Source organism: Panthera onca, chromosome F1 (assembly GCF_046562875.1).
Source record: "Panthera onca isolate mPanOnc1 chromosome F1, mPanOnc1 haplotype 2, whole genome shotgun sequence".
Taxonomy (NCBI): domain Eukaryota; kingdom Metazoa; phylum Chordata; class Mammalia; order Carnivora; family Felidae; genus Panthera; species Panthera onca.
The window spans coordinates 21,455,632-21,471,270 of record NC_138355.1 but is presented as its reverse complement, the minus strand read 5'-3'; the positions used below and the strand labels follow the sequence as shown (position 1 = coordinate 21,471,270).

Sequence of the window (15,639 nt, the reverse complement as noted above, 5' to 3'; positions counted from 1 at the left end):
TTCCAATTCTGTGTCTCCCTCTCTCTCTGCCCCTCCCCCGTTCATGCTCTGTCTCTCTCTGTCTCAAAAATAAATAAATGTTAAAAAAATTTTTTAAATAAATAAATAAATAAATAAAATTTTAAAAGTTTAAAAAAAGAGACAAATACCTTGAATCCATTCTCTTGTTACTGTACCCCCATCACAGCCTAACTATTTCAGTCATGCACTGTAACATCAGGCCGCCATCTTGTTACAGTAACCTCTTGCTGGTTTTCCTGTGAGACCAGTCAGAGTTTTCTCTCTGATGTGGATATCTGGTCCTACTGCAGCAAGATAATTCAGTGGTTTTGCAGAATCTGTTACATACAATCTAAAATCCTTAGCATGTCATTATAAGGGCCCTTCATTGTCCCAACGGTGTCTTCACTTACACGGTTAGGGTGTACCCACTCTATACTTTATGTTCTATCTTCCAAATTTTAACTCTTTGTACCTCCTTAAACACATTTTCTGTTGTGCATCTAGCCCTTCACACTTGTCACTCTCCCTCCCAGGAATGGCTTGTCATACATTTCTGTCACTGGCAAACTCCTGCTGTGAAGTGTTTCCAGGTTTCAGCTCAAGCATCACCCGCTGTGACAAGCCTTCCCTTGTTCTCCGAGGCCAACCCATGTGCCTTCACGGCACATTGTCTGTATCCATACATCTTCTGGAACGCGTATCACCTCCTATCACAAGTGTTCACATGGTTCACTCTCCTGGAGACCCTGAGGAGCACTCGTTCTTCTGTGGCGAGTTGTAGTGGACACATAGTAAGCACTTTGCTGAATCAATGAATGAAATGAATAAATGGAGGAATGAAGGGACCGGTGAACTTGGCTCGAAAGTTCAGCTGCTTTCCTTAGAACAAAATAATAACAAAAATGGGAAAATCCCATTTCTTTTCTGGAATCAGGATTAAATCTCATAACAAATGAGGACTCCCCAGGCGATGCCTGACACACTGCAGATACTAAGAAAAACGTTAATTTTTTTCCCCTTCCTTTCCAAAAGGCCTTCTTCTTGATTCCTCTCTTCTACCCTGTCCTGCCTTCTCAGCTAGCTATGGCCCAGGATGGAGGGAGTCAGAACTCGTGGAATTGTGCAAGTCAAAAGTGGAAAGTTAAAGCTTTTGAAGAAATGTTTGTTGTCATAAGTGTTGGTCCTTACTCCTTTGGGTTGGAAATCTGATAATGTTGTTCCCCTATTTAAAACACTTTAATGGGGCACCTCAGTGGCTCAGCCAGTGAGTGTGTGACTCTTGATTTCAGCTCAGATCATGATCTCATGGTTCATGAGCCCCGCATCAAGCTCTGCACTGTCAGTGTGGAGCCTGCTTAGGATTCTCTCTCTCTCTCTGCCTCTGTCTGTCTCTCTCTCTCTCCCCTCCCTCTCTCACTCTCAAAAATTAATAAAGTAAACTTAAAAAAAAAAGCGGGGGGTGGTGCCTTGGTGGCTCAGTCAGTTAATTGTCTGACTCTTGATCTCGGCTCAGGTCATGATCTCACAGTTCATGAGATCGAGCCCCAAGTCTGGCTTTGTGCTTACAGTATGGAGCGTTCTTGGGACTGTCTGTCTCTCCCTCTCTCTCTGCCCCTCACCCACTCTTTCTCTCTCAAAAATAAATAACCATAAAAAATAACCACTTTAATGGCTTGCGGCTGCCCTCAGACTGTGACACTGCCCCTCACCATGGCCCACACGACCTCTGTAACACGCCCCACCCCTTCCTATTTGCTGAGAACCTCTTCCCCCTTCACTCTGTCTCTTAGAGCCAGAGCAACCTTTTCTCCGTTGATTTTAGAGGTCAAGTTTCATCCAGGCTGAAGTCTTCTTAATATTGGTTTTTCCACCTGGAACACTTCCCCATCTTTTGTAACCAGACTCCTGATCTGTCCCTCCAAGTTCAATAAAAACACATCCTCAGGGAGGCTTTCCCAAACTCCTCTGTGAGACCGGCCGCCCTCCTTGTCCCTCCTGCCACATTTCACCCTTTTCCGTTGGAGTCCCCACCACCCAGTTGTAGTTATTTGGCTACTTATGTAACTTGTGCTTATTTATTCTTTTGCTGCAAGATTTATGTGGGCAGAGACTGTATAGGTCTTACGCATCACTGTATCCTTAACGCCAAGCACAGGAAACACCTCCACAGGTGCTTAGCTAGTAATTGTTGATGGAAGACTGTAAACGGGCAGCCACAATTTCCTCTCTATTCTACCAATCTCAGTGAAAGTCTGTTTTCTTAGTTTAGAAAAGTATACTTTTGATTTGAATTTGGTTCAGGCAGGCAGAGCAGAAAGTGAGCACCTACCGTGCGCCCGGCTTCATGCTGGGAACTGGCAGATCCAGCGTTTATGAAGAGAGCTTTGCTAGAAAGAGCCTGAGATGTAGCATGGGTCACCTTGAGCTCAGGTTCTGTCACTGCCCCCATTCACTAGCCCGTGACCCTGAGCAGCTCACCTCACCTCTTTGACTCTAAGTGTCCTCCACTGTCAATCATAACCATTTTCCAAGGAGCTCAAACTAAAGTGTTAGCCCTACAAGGGCCTTGAGATTCTAAAACTGCACACATATTATAGTGATACTCAGGAATTGGCCCCTCCTCCCTAGACGCTCCCAACCTGAGGGATTGGGATGAGGAAGATCAATATTGACCCTTATTTTCAACTATGTCAAGTTCTGAAGCAATGTAACTTGGGATACTGGCTTTCAGCGTGGGCGTTTTGATTTTTGTAGGGCTTTCTCTCTCTCTCTTTTTTTTCTTCTTCTTCTCCTCTTTTTTTTTCTCCTTTTCCTTCCTTCTTTCTTTCCTTTCTCCCTCCCACCGCACCCCCCCTCTTTCTTTCAGTTTCTTGGCCCCAAATTTTCCATGTGGGTTTGGTAAGAGCGGGTCAGAGAGAAGAGACTCACAGGAAAAGCGGCGGCTGCAATAGATGGGCTGACCCAGAGAGAAAGCTGACCTTGGCCAGCTTGGCCAGCCATGTGCCATGCGGCCAGCCTCCCCCTCTGCCCATCCCTGGCCTGGGGTTGAGGCAGCAGCACCCCGCTGAGGGGTCAGTGCCCGTCAGGATCTGCTTCCTTGCCAGAGAATTGCCCCATCTCAAGTTCTGCTCCTTGACTGGTCTAATTTTATCCTTTTGTGCTTTCATTTAATAGTGAATATCTGCTATGAAAACACTGTATATAAAGAATTGTTCTAGGCTCTGCGGCATTTATAAGCTTCCCCATAAGACCCCACTCTGTCATTCAAACACAATAATAATTGCTGACATTTATTGATGACTGCTGTGTACTATTTATATGCGACTAGTGTGTGCATAGCACAAGTACTATGCTATGCCCTTTGGCGTATATTATTTCATGTGATCATCACAACCCTGTAAGGAAAGTGCTGTTTGTCTCCCGTCTTTCCAGTGAGGAAACATTTATGCAGTTGGCCCAAGGTCCCACGGCAGTGATTGGCAGAGCCGAAGTCCGCACCCAGAGCAGACAGCTCTGGAGCCCGGTTCTTAGCGTGTCGGCCACACTTTCTGCCCTCTACCAGGAGAAAGAGGCCTCACACACAATCACAACCCAAGGCAGAACTGTGTAATTATTGTACGTGGGGTACAAGGTGTGCTGAAGGAATGAGGAAGCCATGCTGGGCAGGGTGCAGAGGCCACACAAGGAGGCACAGAGAGGCATTTGAGAAAGGGCCAAGGACCTCAGGGCAGAGGAAAGGGAGGTAAGGGCAGTGTATGGGACAGAGGTTACTGTCGCTAGGGACCCGGATGTGGAATGACGGCTGGAGTAGGAGGGAGAAGTAAGACTTGCTTCCAAAGCGACAGCCCTTCACCTGTCACATTAATGAGAGAGAGGCACCCTACAGGTCCTGCGAGGTCTGGCTTCCCAGAAACGGTGTCCAGGGATTAGGAATTTTAGCTCAAAAAATGGTGAGGCGGTGCCACAGCCTACTGCCTGGATATTATTTAGAACCAAGCAGAGCCCTGGCGCGCCTGGGTGGCTCAGTTGGTTAAGTGTCCGACTCTGGCTCGGGTCATGATCTCTCGGCGTTGGGCTCTATGCTGACAGCTCGGAGCCTGCTTTTGGCTCTCTGTCTGTCTGTCTCTCTCTCTCTCTGCCCCTCCCCTACTCGTGCGCTCTCTCTCTCTCTCCCTCACTCTCAAATATAAATAAATGAACGTTTTTAAAAATGCAAAAACCAAAGAAGCAGACGGAGCCTCGATTCTGTCTCTCGACTGTGGTGGCCCAGCCCTGACTCCTGGATGCTCACTCTCTCCCCTGCCCTCTCTTGCAGCTCTTGCAGGAGGCCACCATGAGCTCCCTGTGGTGCTCAGGGACTGGAGACGTCATCGAGGACTGGTGTCGATGTGACTCCACCGCTTTTGGAGCTGATGGACTCCCCACCTGTGCGCCTCTCCCACAGCCTGTGTACGATTCCCCTTCTCTGCCTCTGTTGCATGCACGCCTCCGCACGCTTCTGCACACGTAGATTACAGAGGGTCCACTGTGTGCAAAGCAGTAGGCTGGGTGCTGGGTAAGAAAACCGCGAGGCAGTACCTGCCCTCGGCGAGCTTTCCGTCTTCCGGGGGAGGCAGGCACACAGAGAAGCTGTAGGTAGAAGACAGACCATAAGAGTTCTATGAGTTCTATGAGACGTTTCAGCCAAGTGTGAAAGGGAACGGTCAAGTCTGAATTTGGGGAATGGTGAAGCCTTCATGAAGGAGGTGGCCCTTGAATCTCTCCCTGAAGGTGGAGGTACGGGTAGGACAGCACGTGCAGATCAGAGGATAAAGTGGTATCGAAAAGGAGGAAGTGAGAGGCCTGTAGCGAGCCGCTAACTAGGCCAAGGATGCCCTGGGTGGCGGCACCGTGTGGAGCCATTAGGTACTGTTATCACTTTCATTTAAGAGATAAGGAAATGCATTCAGATGGACTGAATTTTTCCAAGGTCACTGAGCAGGAAGCAGAACCACCACCTAAGAAGCTGGGATCTCAGCTGCGATAGTGTGGGGAGGATAGGATAGAAAGATGACTTTAGGTAGAACCAGCAGGGGGCAGTGGGTGACTTGTTGGTGGGAGGGGGAAAGAGGGATGAGTTGAGAATGGATGTTAAGACTCCTGCCCCTGTGGCTGTGAAGATGAATAGGCCACAGCTGAAAAAAGAAGCAGGCTTGAGGAGGAGGCTGTGTTCGTGTGGACCCGTCTTGGGGTTCTGTCAGGGCAGTCCTAATGGAGATAGATGTTCAGTGGTCAGAGGGAAAGACAGTCTGGAGCTCTGTAGAAAATATAGACACTAGGGGGCGCCTGGGTGGCTCAGTCGTTTAAGCACCCGACTTCTTCGACTCAGGTCATGATCCCACGGTGTGTGGGTTCAAGCCGCACGTCGGGCTCTGCGGTGACAGTTCAGAGCCTGGAGCCTGCTTCGGATTCTGCGCCTCCCATTCTCTCTCTGCCCCTCCCCGACTAGTGTGCTCTCTCTCTCTCTCTCTCTCAAAATAAATAAACACTTTTAAAAAAAGATAGGCACTAAAGATAAGATTTAAATCAACCCCAAAGAAATGAGAGATGCAACCACAGCTATGAGAAGGGCTGCTCCAGAGTAAGTATAAACTGGGAAGAGGAGAGTTGGGGATGAGCATCAGGGGGTATGTGCCTTTGAGGAGTGAACAGAGTACAGAGGGCTGCTAGGGTGGTTCACGGTGAACATGTCCAATTTCCTTGCCCTCAGGGGAAGGCTGAACAGAACTGGTGAAATTCCAGTAAAGGGCCTGAGGCAGGAACCGCCTTAGCCTCTACTGTGGCATCTGCCCTGGAAGTGAAGCACAGACATATGGTGTCTAATAAAGAGTGCTGGCAGGAACAGCCGGACCTGCATGGCCCCGTGGGTTGGTGAGGCAGAGAAAGCCCAAAGGGAGGATCAGGACCAGTGGGAACAGGAGGGCCGAGTCAGCAAGAGCGAGCCGGCAGGAGGAAACCAGCAAGTGGGGGGCTGGTTCTGTTGGACGCTGCCCTCTGGCCTGTTGCATGGGAGCACAGGTGGGCATTACCAACGGGCCAGGATGAGCAAGAAGAGAACCGAGAAGGAGGAGGACACAACAGTAGACGGTCAGTACAGACCAATGTTGTCTACACGACCTCTCTCTAAGGGTAGTTTTAGATACACCGGCCCTTCGTTTCTTGCTCTTTACGGCCGTGACTTGGACCTCTTGAGTCAAAAGAGAATCAAGCTCATTGTCAGTAGAAGTCCTTTCTTTTGGTATAAAGGGGGCCACTGGAAGCAGATGATGCTTCTGGATGGGTTCACCAACTAAGAAAATTACCTTTGACACAACACTGAAGCCGCCAAATAGCTATCACTAGGTGGACACAAGAGCCAACCATTGGTGTCTTAGGGCTGATTTTTTTCTCCAAACCTGTGTTTACTATATGTCATCGCTAAAGATCAAATTGGGCTAACTTTCCATAAGCAGAGGTTCCATAAGCAGGAACCTCTATTAAGGACTTCACTTCTTGTGTCAACTTTAATCACTTCTTTAGTGGCAGACGTTAGTTTCTTTGATGTTGACTGGTCATTGGAAATAGAAATGCACTCTGGTTTTACACGAGTCTCTGTAATCACGCACGCTATTTTTCAGGAGAGGGGGGCTTCAGTCCATATTTTCAAAGAATCTGAGTTCTCAGAAAGGCTTAGTTACTCACTTAAGCTTCCTAATGCTTTTTCTTCAAAATAGCACTCTGCATATGACTCTAATTAATGAATTTGTCAATATCTGCACTGTTTTGGGTCTATTCCATCTTTAATGTCATATGCAAACTATGAGCTCCTTCATAGTAAGCCACTAAAGAGCATGTGTTTTGCATTATTTTCCCACTGGTTAAATTCCTTGCTATTGCTCCCATAGCTTCCCGTGATTTCTTCTTAAAGTTCTTATCACACATTATTATAAGCACATGTATAGTTGTCTATTGACCACTCCCCTGCATCTTTAGCCCCAAAGTCATTCTTACAATAGGTGTTTAACAAATATTTGCTGAATTGAAATTGACTTTTGCTTTAGTGTGCTCCATCCACAGCACCTTGTGCAGTGATCCCTGAGACCAGTGACAGGCATCTGTGACCTGAGTAGAGACCAGAGGACGATGATTGTGGGAGGTTGTGAGATATGGGACCCGAGGCCAAGGGTGAATGGCAGGGATGCATGTGAAGGAGGGAGACTGGAGTGAACAGGAACTGGGAACATCCCCAGAAACCCGTGGTCTAGGAAGAAACAGGGAATTGGAAGCTAGTGAGAAACGTGAGACACACATACAAAGTCAGAACAAGGCAGCAAATTGAAACCACGGGGACCATTAGGAGATCCATACCACCAAATGTCAATAATGTGTCTTGAGTACAAAGAGGTATGAGATGGGAAGGCAAAAGAGTGGCCAAAATAGACAATTTGCATGGAAGGAGGAGACTATGAACTGGAAAAAGCAAAGAAATACTGGAGTTGGGAATCAGGATATTCAAAGAAACCCGAGAGCAAAGAAAGAAACTGAAATCAGAGTTTGCAGACACAGGACATCACCCCGAAGAGAACTTATTAACATGTTGTCACATCTCTCTTGTCCAGTAAAGCCCCCATGTGTGTTGCCTCCACACCGAGCCTGTTGCAAAGCCTGGCCAGCAGATCCATAGCAAGGATGGAAGCCAGCGTTCCCCCCAACAGGGCAGATCCTGGTAACACTATGGAAACTGAGCTGATCATGGCCTTGTTAATGCAGGGCTCTCCAAGACACCACCTTCACTGAGCCTTCGTATGAGCTTTTTTAAGCACATTTTCCTATTTTCAAGAGCAAATCCAGAAACTGTATTTCCAAGCCATATAAAGGGCCACCCCGAAAGCCCTATCCATTGACCCTATAAGCCCTATCCATTGACCCTGTAAGATGCAGGGGTTCATTCATTTTTGAGTCACTTACTTACAAATATAGGTTGAGTTCCTAACCTGTAACAGGCACTTAGAGTAATAAAATGTAGATTTCCGGGATCTTCAAGAACCATTGGTCTCTAGTGAAGGAGACAGGCACTCAGAGAGATCATTGTAGCAGTTGGTTAAGAAAGGTTAGAAGGAAGACTTCAGGGTGTAACAGTTGAGAAGATGGCCAGTATCAGAAAAAAATTGAAGGTATCAACAGGGACCCCATGTGTTGTTTCTTTCTGTATGCACTCAGGCTGAGACTCTCCACGGTTCATGAGCCCAGCAGCACCCTTGTGGTCCTGGAGTGGGAACACTCAGAGCCTCCGATCGGGGTGCAGATTGTAGATTACCTCATCCGTCAAGAAAAGGTCACTGACAGGATGGACCACTCCAAAGTGGAGACAGGTGAGCATCTCTGACTTCGTGGGCTCATCTTGATCCATTGGTGAAAAGAAGAGAGAAGAAAAACGCCCTGCCTCCTGGCCTTTGCTCCCGGTCCCCTGTGTCCCAGGGCAGTGCAGGAGGAGCCATCTTGCCCACATAAGAGTTTTTGCATGGCGAGCTATCTGACAAAGTCTTGTTTTGATTTTGTTTTTCTTTTTGTTTATTACAGAGGTGTCCATTTCACTGCCTCAAGGCACACTCACAAAGAAACAACAATACAGTACACTGGTTATCCTAGCCCACAATTAGGAAACAATTCTGTGCTAACCACTGCCATGATTACAGAAAAAAAAAATTCCTTTGCTAATAACCCCCCTCCAGGCACAAGCATGTGCAAACAGATGTGCTTACCCCGTGTCTTGTCCTAAAGCAAACTCTGCTTTCCCAGGTCCAGCTAGAAGAGGGAAGTCTTAAAGAATGGGAAACGCCCCATGAGAAATGTTCCATGCCTTAGGATTTTGCTGCCTACACGTAGGGAAAGGTCAACATAAATCGTGCCTAAGACTTACGTGTGAGTGTGGTTGCCAATGGGAGAGTGGCATCCACAGTCCGACTCAGGGTACATGGCTTCTTTTGAAACCATCACTCGGGCTGAGAGACCTATGCCGTGCCTTCGGGTGTGGAGAATGTCTCTTGCTTCCCCGAAGGCTCTTTTCCTGCTGTGTACAGGTACTGCAAAGGTCTGGCAGTGACCACTGACCACAGCAGCTGTTCTCTGCCCTCGCCAAGAACATTTCATAAAAGAGCTCACAGATGGGGTATGCATGTCTTGCATCCGGAGTTGTATCTGCATTCACTCTGGACAAACGGCTCTAAATTGACGAAACATGAAACAGAAGAGCCAATTCCTTCTAGGTCTTTTTTCTCTGCAGCAATTCGAGAAGACTGGGGACCAAGCAGTGTTAATGTTAAGTTCTCATTGAACTGACGCCATGCCCTCACCGCTTGGCCGTTGTTGTTTCTCATGGCCTTTTCCGTTCCTTCCCCCTGGGCAGAAACGGTGCTGAGCTTTGTGGACGACATCATCTCTGGAGCCAAGTCTCCTTGTGCCATGCCCTCTCAGGTGCCAGACAAGCAGCTTACCACCATCTCTCTGATCATTCGGTGCCTGGAACCGGACACCATCTACATGTGAGTGACACACATCCGCCTAGCGATTCTTTACCCTGAACGTCCTGAGGCTCTAAGCTCCTTCTGTTTTGTTGCTTGAGTTCCTTCAGAAACTTGGGGAAATATTTTGAGTTTCTCAAGTCCTCTCCCCATCGGCATTATGGAGAGCTTTCTAGGGCCTGGAAAGGGAGGATGAAGAAAGACCGGATAGCCCCATCCTTCAGAGACTCTGCCACGCAGAGAGGACAGATACAAACAAGTCACTTTCATATCGGGTAGGAAGAAAGAAATGCTAGATGGGAGAACAAGGAACGTGTGGTAGAAGGCAAAAGGAAGGAATGGTGAATTCTGACTAGAGTGGACATCGTCTGACTTGGGTTGTGTACGATTTCCATAGGTAGAGTGATGTTGGAAAAGGCACAGCAGCCTAGGGAGCCAGCAAGGGCAAAAGCAAAGAGGCATGAAGGTGAGTAGCAAGTAGTCCCGTAGAGCAGAAGCAGATGGTGAGTAAAAGGGAATGGAAGAAAGTGAGTCCGGAAAAATAGAGTGAATGCTGTAAGTCAGGGGAGATTATTCATTTTGTTAGATGAAAGGTGTAGAATGCCAAGAACTCTGCTTTTTTTCTTTAAAATTTTTTTTTAATGTTTGTTTATTTTTGAGAGAGAGAGAGAGAGAGAAAGACCCAAGTGGGCGAGGGGCAGAGAGCGAGGCAGACACAGAATCCGAAACAGGCTCCAGGCTCCGAGCTGTCAGCACAGAGCCTGACATGGGGCTCGAACCCATGGACAGCGAGATCATGGCCTGAGCCGAAGTCAGATGCTCAACTGACCTGAGCTGAAGTCGGAGGCTCAACCGACTGAGCCACCCAGGCGCCCCAAGAACTCTGCTTTTTTAGAAAGCTAGCTCTAGTGACTTTGAGAGAGTTTCTAGAGGTTAGAGATGGTCAGCACTTTTCTTCAATGGAAATACAGTGGACTTCTGTATCATGGCACTTGGAACAGCCCTGTGCTCTCAGGGAGCTCTTCCTCATTTTGCCCTGAGCTCCTGGAACAATTGTAAAATATTTGGTGAAGCAGAGACGTAAAAGACTCCAAAAGAGGGAGACATGGAAGGAGTGTAAGTCATGATGGGAAAATTGGCGGGGAGGGGGAGAGGCAGAATTCCTAGTGACGTCATTCTGGGACCTTTTGACCCCATCGGTATGAAAAACATGTAACAGTTTACAGATGAGGTCACAAGAATAGAGTCAGAGTAGCCAGAATAAATCATCTCCATTTCCACAGTTAAAGAATTCAGAGGTGAAAAGCCCTAGAAGTGTGAGTGGCATTGATTGCAAAATGAACTTAGATGCTCAGCCTGCATATCTTCAATCTAGGAAAAAGAGTAACCAGGGGGCCATACGAGTAAAGTACATAAAGACAAGGGATATTCTAGAGGAGCTGGGAAATACAGAGAGCCTACTTGTGATTCTTAGCGGCTCTCGCGCTGTTGGGCAGCACGAACCCTGTATGAGCAAAGCTTCTTAGCTTTAGGAGCAAAGATTAGGGAGGGTGGACCACCTCGCCTGCTGTCAAATGCCTCCAATTCGGTGAAACTGGAATTCTCATTTCTAACAAAGGCTCAATAATTCCTGCCACTAAGTCACAACTGTTAATTAGGAATTTTGAAATTCCTATGAGCCAGCCCTTACCCATCTTGGGACCCTCCTCATGTTGGCCTGACTGGGCCATATTTCCTGATCAAAGACCGGAGACCGATACCTTCTCCCACTCTGCTATCTTTGGGGAGCTTCCAGTATTGCTGTCTCGTAAAACACGAACTTTCTGTCAGTGTCCATTACCGGGGAAGTCAGAGACCCCGCCCCGGGGGGGGGGGGGGGGGGTGGTGGGGGGGTGGCGAGAGAAGGAGCAGCCAGCTCTGCGGCACTCCACTAGGTGGCGCTGCAGATCACGCGAAGAGGACCGTGGAGGGCCCGGGAGAGTCGTTCCTCTCCGCAGAGGATCAGGAGGAGCCAGACCTTCAGTCCCTGTGCAAGGAGGGAGCCCTGGATTAGTTGTTGGAAACACTTGGCCCCTAGCCTGGTTTTGTTTTTAAGCACTAAGTAATTCTAAGCAAGATTGCAACTAAGTTTTCTGATCATTAAAATGGAGAGGTCAGCCTTCGTTTATGGAGTGCTTACTATGCGTGGGAGCCTCGGGGACCCTGTGAGGTCGGGGTTTTGCTTCCATTTTATAGTTGAGGAAAACAGAGGTTCAGCAACACGGAGTAACTTCCGCAGAATTGCAGGCTGGTTGTCTGGGGTGTGGCGGTGGTTCAGAATTGAATCGGGGTTTGCATTTTCTTCACTCACAGCTTCTCGCTCCCCAGCCACTCCAGGCTGCTGCCATGACCTCATTACCTCACACGAAGGCTTAGGGCTGGTTCTTCTCCTGGGCTCCACGGAAGGAGACATGCATTTCAGCCCAGCTGGCTTATTTTGCCATCCTATCTGTGCATTTTATTTAATGCATTAAAAAAACATTCTTCTGAGGATTCTCGGTCCACAGTACAAAAATGTTTAAGAATCCCCAGTTGAGATCCCACAGTTTGTGAGATTAGCCACGCGTCGGGTTCTGCACTGACATTGTGGAGCCTGCTTGGGAGGCCCAGAGGATGAGAAACTCCAGTGACCGCCATTGCTGAGGATCCAAGCAGCCACTGGGAAGCTGTGTGGGGCCGGTGTGGCACAGAGGGACCACTCAGACCTAGGAGGAGAGGGCTGGCAGGGAGAGAAGGGTAGCAGGGTGCCGGAATTTGGACCAGGGTCAGATGAGGTTTAGGACCAGGCAAGATGGTGGATCTGAACCAAGGAGCAGAGGCCAGTGGAACAGACTGAGCTGCCTTGTGGACATAGGAGGGAAAGCCTAGCACCGGCCCCAGCCTGACTGACAGCCAGGAGCCCAGGCAGTCCTGCGGGGCCCACAGGTGTGGTCTGGGCCCTGCCCCCAGGCAGCTCGTCACATTCTCAGTCCCAGCAGCCCGCGTTTCCACTTGGGCCTTCTGGTCCGTGGTGGGGTGGAACTAGCCGTACATGGGAAGCAGGCCCCCAGCCACAGGCAAGTCAGGACCCCTCAACGCTGGCTGTTCCGCTTCTGACTTCAAAAGGGAGAAACTGTCCTCGGCCCTCTGCGTCACCGTGCCATCTGAGCACAAGACAGGACAGAACAGAATGAACGTGATTTACTCAGTGTCGCCGGTTTCCGGGTATTGTCCTCGGTCTTTCGGGACGTAATGATCTCATTTCGGCCTCACAGGGACCTGCAGGCGGGTTCATCATCATCCCGTTTCACAGGTGAGAGAAAGTAGAGCTCAGAGGATTTAGCTGTAACTCCCCACGGTGGGGAGTGGGGCCTCGGACCCGAGTTCTGACCCCAGGTTCCTTGGACACATACGTCTTCGCTCGGCTCAGTGGCCGTCAGAGTAGAAGTGGAAGGCTTGTTAGAGCACCCCTCTGGAGTTTCCGATTCAGTAGGTCTGGGCCGGACGGGAGAACTTTTATGGCTGCCGAGTACCCAGGTGAGGCCGATGCCGCTGGGCTGAGGGCCCCCCTTTGAGAACCACTGCTCGGTGCCCTGATGCCTTCTGCCAAGTAGTATACCCGAGGCACCCCGTTACAACCCAGGACCCGCCGGGAAGCCATGAGAGGCTCTGGGCTACGCACCTCATGACGTGAGTGGTAGCAGCACGTTGACACAAGGCTGCGAGAACGGTCGGGACCAAACCCGCCCAAGCACAGCTTGACTGTCAGCCAGGCCCTCAGCTTCTGTCTGTTGACAGTTTCCTCCCCCTTCTGCCAGGTTCACCCTGTGGGGCGTGGACAACACCGGACGGCGTTCCAGGCCCAGCGACGTGATCGTAAAGACCCCTTGCCCCGTGGTGGATGATGTCAAAGCCCAAGGTGAGTGACGCTGGGGCCGGCAGAGCCTGCGGGGGGCCGAAAGCGGGAGCAAGGGAGTCAGACAGAATGTGGGTTCCTGTCTGATCGCCTCCGCCTCTGCCTCTGGTGGAAAGCCTCACGGTCTGCTGCTATTTCACACGGTCTGAGAGTCAGGCAGCTGGCACGACACGCTGACGAAAGCCCTGGGCACGCACAGGCGACAACACCAAACGCTTGGGTATGCACCGAAGTGCCCGTGACCTCGGCCCTCAGTACCCTGATCTGGGCACTTGCTGGCTTCATGTGTTTGTGCACATCTGAAGGGTTATTTTGAATTAAAGCATAAGAGAGTCTGCAGGTGGGGAATTAATTACTGTATCTTACCCCCCCCCCCGGCCGTGCAAGTTTCAGGAAGGGAAGTGGGGTGGCCAGGCTGATTGCTGGCCCCGCCGGTGGCCTTCCGGGTGGCTCCTGGCTCCAGGTGTATCGGGTTGCCCGTGAGGGACACGGCCCCGCAGCGTTCCAGGGGCGCGCACAGTGATGTGAAAACACACGGGGAGGAGCGCCCCAGACCTACGTTAACTGGAACCACTGGCGCAGTAGCCCTCACAGCTCCTGGAAGGATCCTCGCAGTTACCACCTCACTGAACACGTGTGGCCTGTGAAGAGCGCGGTTATTTTCCACACAGCGATCTGCCCCTGCTCGGGCCCCTTCTTAAAACTCTTCAAGGATTGCTATGCCTCTCGTGACAGAGATCAAAATACTCACCAGACACACGGGACCTGATTGAGGCGACCCTGGCCCACTCTGCCAGCCTCTTCCTGTCCCCTCTCCCCATCAATCTCTGCGTCTCTGCCTCACCACCTTTCTCAGGTCCCCCACGCCATTTCCGCTCCCGCCGCCAGTCTCGTTGCCTCCAGTGCTCTCCACCCCCAGCCCTGAGCGAACTGATTAATTCCCTTCCACCTGCAGATTTGGGATCCGGTGTCCCTTCCTCAGGACAGGCACTGCTGGAGGTTCTGCAGCACCGCGTTACTTTCCTTCGGAACATTCATCTCCGTTTGTTAGTATCCTCACGGGCCCAGTATCTCTCACTGGACAGTGAGTTCTGCTAGAGTGGAATCTGGTTTGTTGGCTCGCTGTCACGTCCCTAACGCTTCGAAGGAAGGCAGCATGGTGACCGACTGGTGACAGGAAAATTTAGGCTCTGGAGTCAGACCATCCAGGTTCAGATTCCTGATCTGCTGGCTACTTGACCTTGAGCAGCTGACCTCACCTCATGTCTCCGTTTACTGATCTATAAAATGGGGGAAGGGATAAGACTACCCTACCTGATAAGAGTCTAATAAGAATCAAATGAGTGAATTTACTTTAAGTCTTTTTCTCGTGCCCATCCCGTAGGAACGGTGCAGTAAATGTTAGGGAACATACATTCTAAGATGGCGCCCCTCATGGCCAACCTGATACAACTGGAGTCAGGAGCCCAAATGAGGTGATGTAAAGGGTATGAGCAAATTGCTTGGCCACAACATTTCTCTGGATGAAACTGGCTCAGCTTAGAATTCCAGCCTCAAAGTCTCCGTGACTACAGAAATGCCGCCGCTAACCATGCGGAGTCTGCTTTCTGATAGGGACCCGGTAAGCATTTACTGAATGGATTGCCCCCATTTTATGGGTGCAGAAATTGAGATTCGGAGCCGAGTGAACAGCTGACCAGGGTCACAAAGTGAGCAGCTAACAGCCTCGGCACTCAGACCCATTATTTGACATCAGTTCCCACTTTGCCTATAATGTTAAATTAGATATTTAGAAGGTCATTGTGTAAAAGAGTGAAAACCTGTCTTTGAATGAATAAAAGACCTACATTTTAAGCAGAGTGTTCAAGTTAGGTGGCGGGGGGGGGGGGGGGGATGGGGGGGATCCCCCTTTTTAGAACTATGAGAATCCACTGGGACGCTTCTCTCCAGAGTGAGCGCTGCCTGGCTGATAGGGTATGGACCAAATGACTTTGGAAGGTCTTGAAATCCCTAAATGATGAAACCAGAGTCTGGGGTTGCAATGAGAGGCTATCTGGACAGGACCGGTGGCCCCCTTATGTCATCATCTGTTGATTTCTTACTCCAAGCCAGAGGGGAGCAGGTTGTGGGAAGGTGCCCCAGTTATTTCTGTTTTGGAAAATT

The 15,639-nt window shown here is 49.7% G+C and overlaps 1 protein-coding gene across 5 annotated transcripts in view; it reads left to right on the top strand.

Moving 5' to 3' along the window:
* The window catches only part of ASTN1 (astrotactin 1), a 303,494-nt gene that overhangs the window by 273,093 nt on the left and 14,762 nt on the right, over positions 1 to 15,639 (top strand). For all 5 annotated transcript variants that reach the window (XM_060643585.3, XM_060643583.3, XM_060643586.3 and 2 more), the window contains 4 exons: positions 4,319 to 4,452; positions 8,242 to 8,393; positions 9,428 to 9,563; positions 13,379 to 13,479. In XM_060643585.3, coding sequence (XP_060499568.1) covers positions 4,319 to 4,452; positions 8,242 to 8,393; positions 9,428 to 9,563; positions 13,379 to 13,479 — 523 coding nt within the window. The remainder of the gene's footprint in view (positions 1 to 4,318; positions 4,453 to 8,241; positions 8,394 to 9,427; positions 9,564 to 13,378; positions 13,480 to 15,639) is intronic.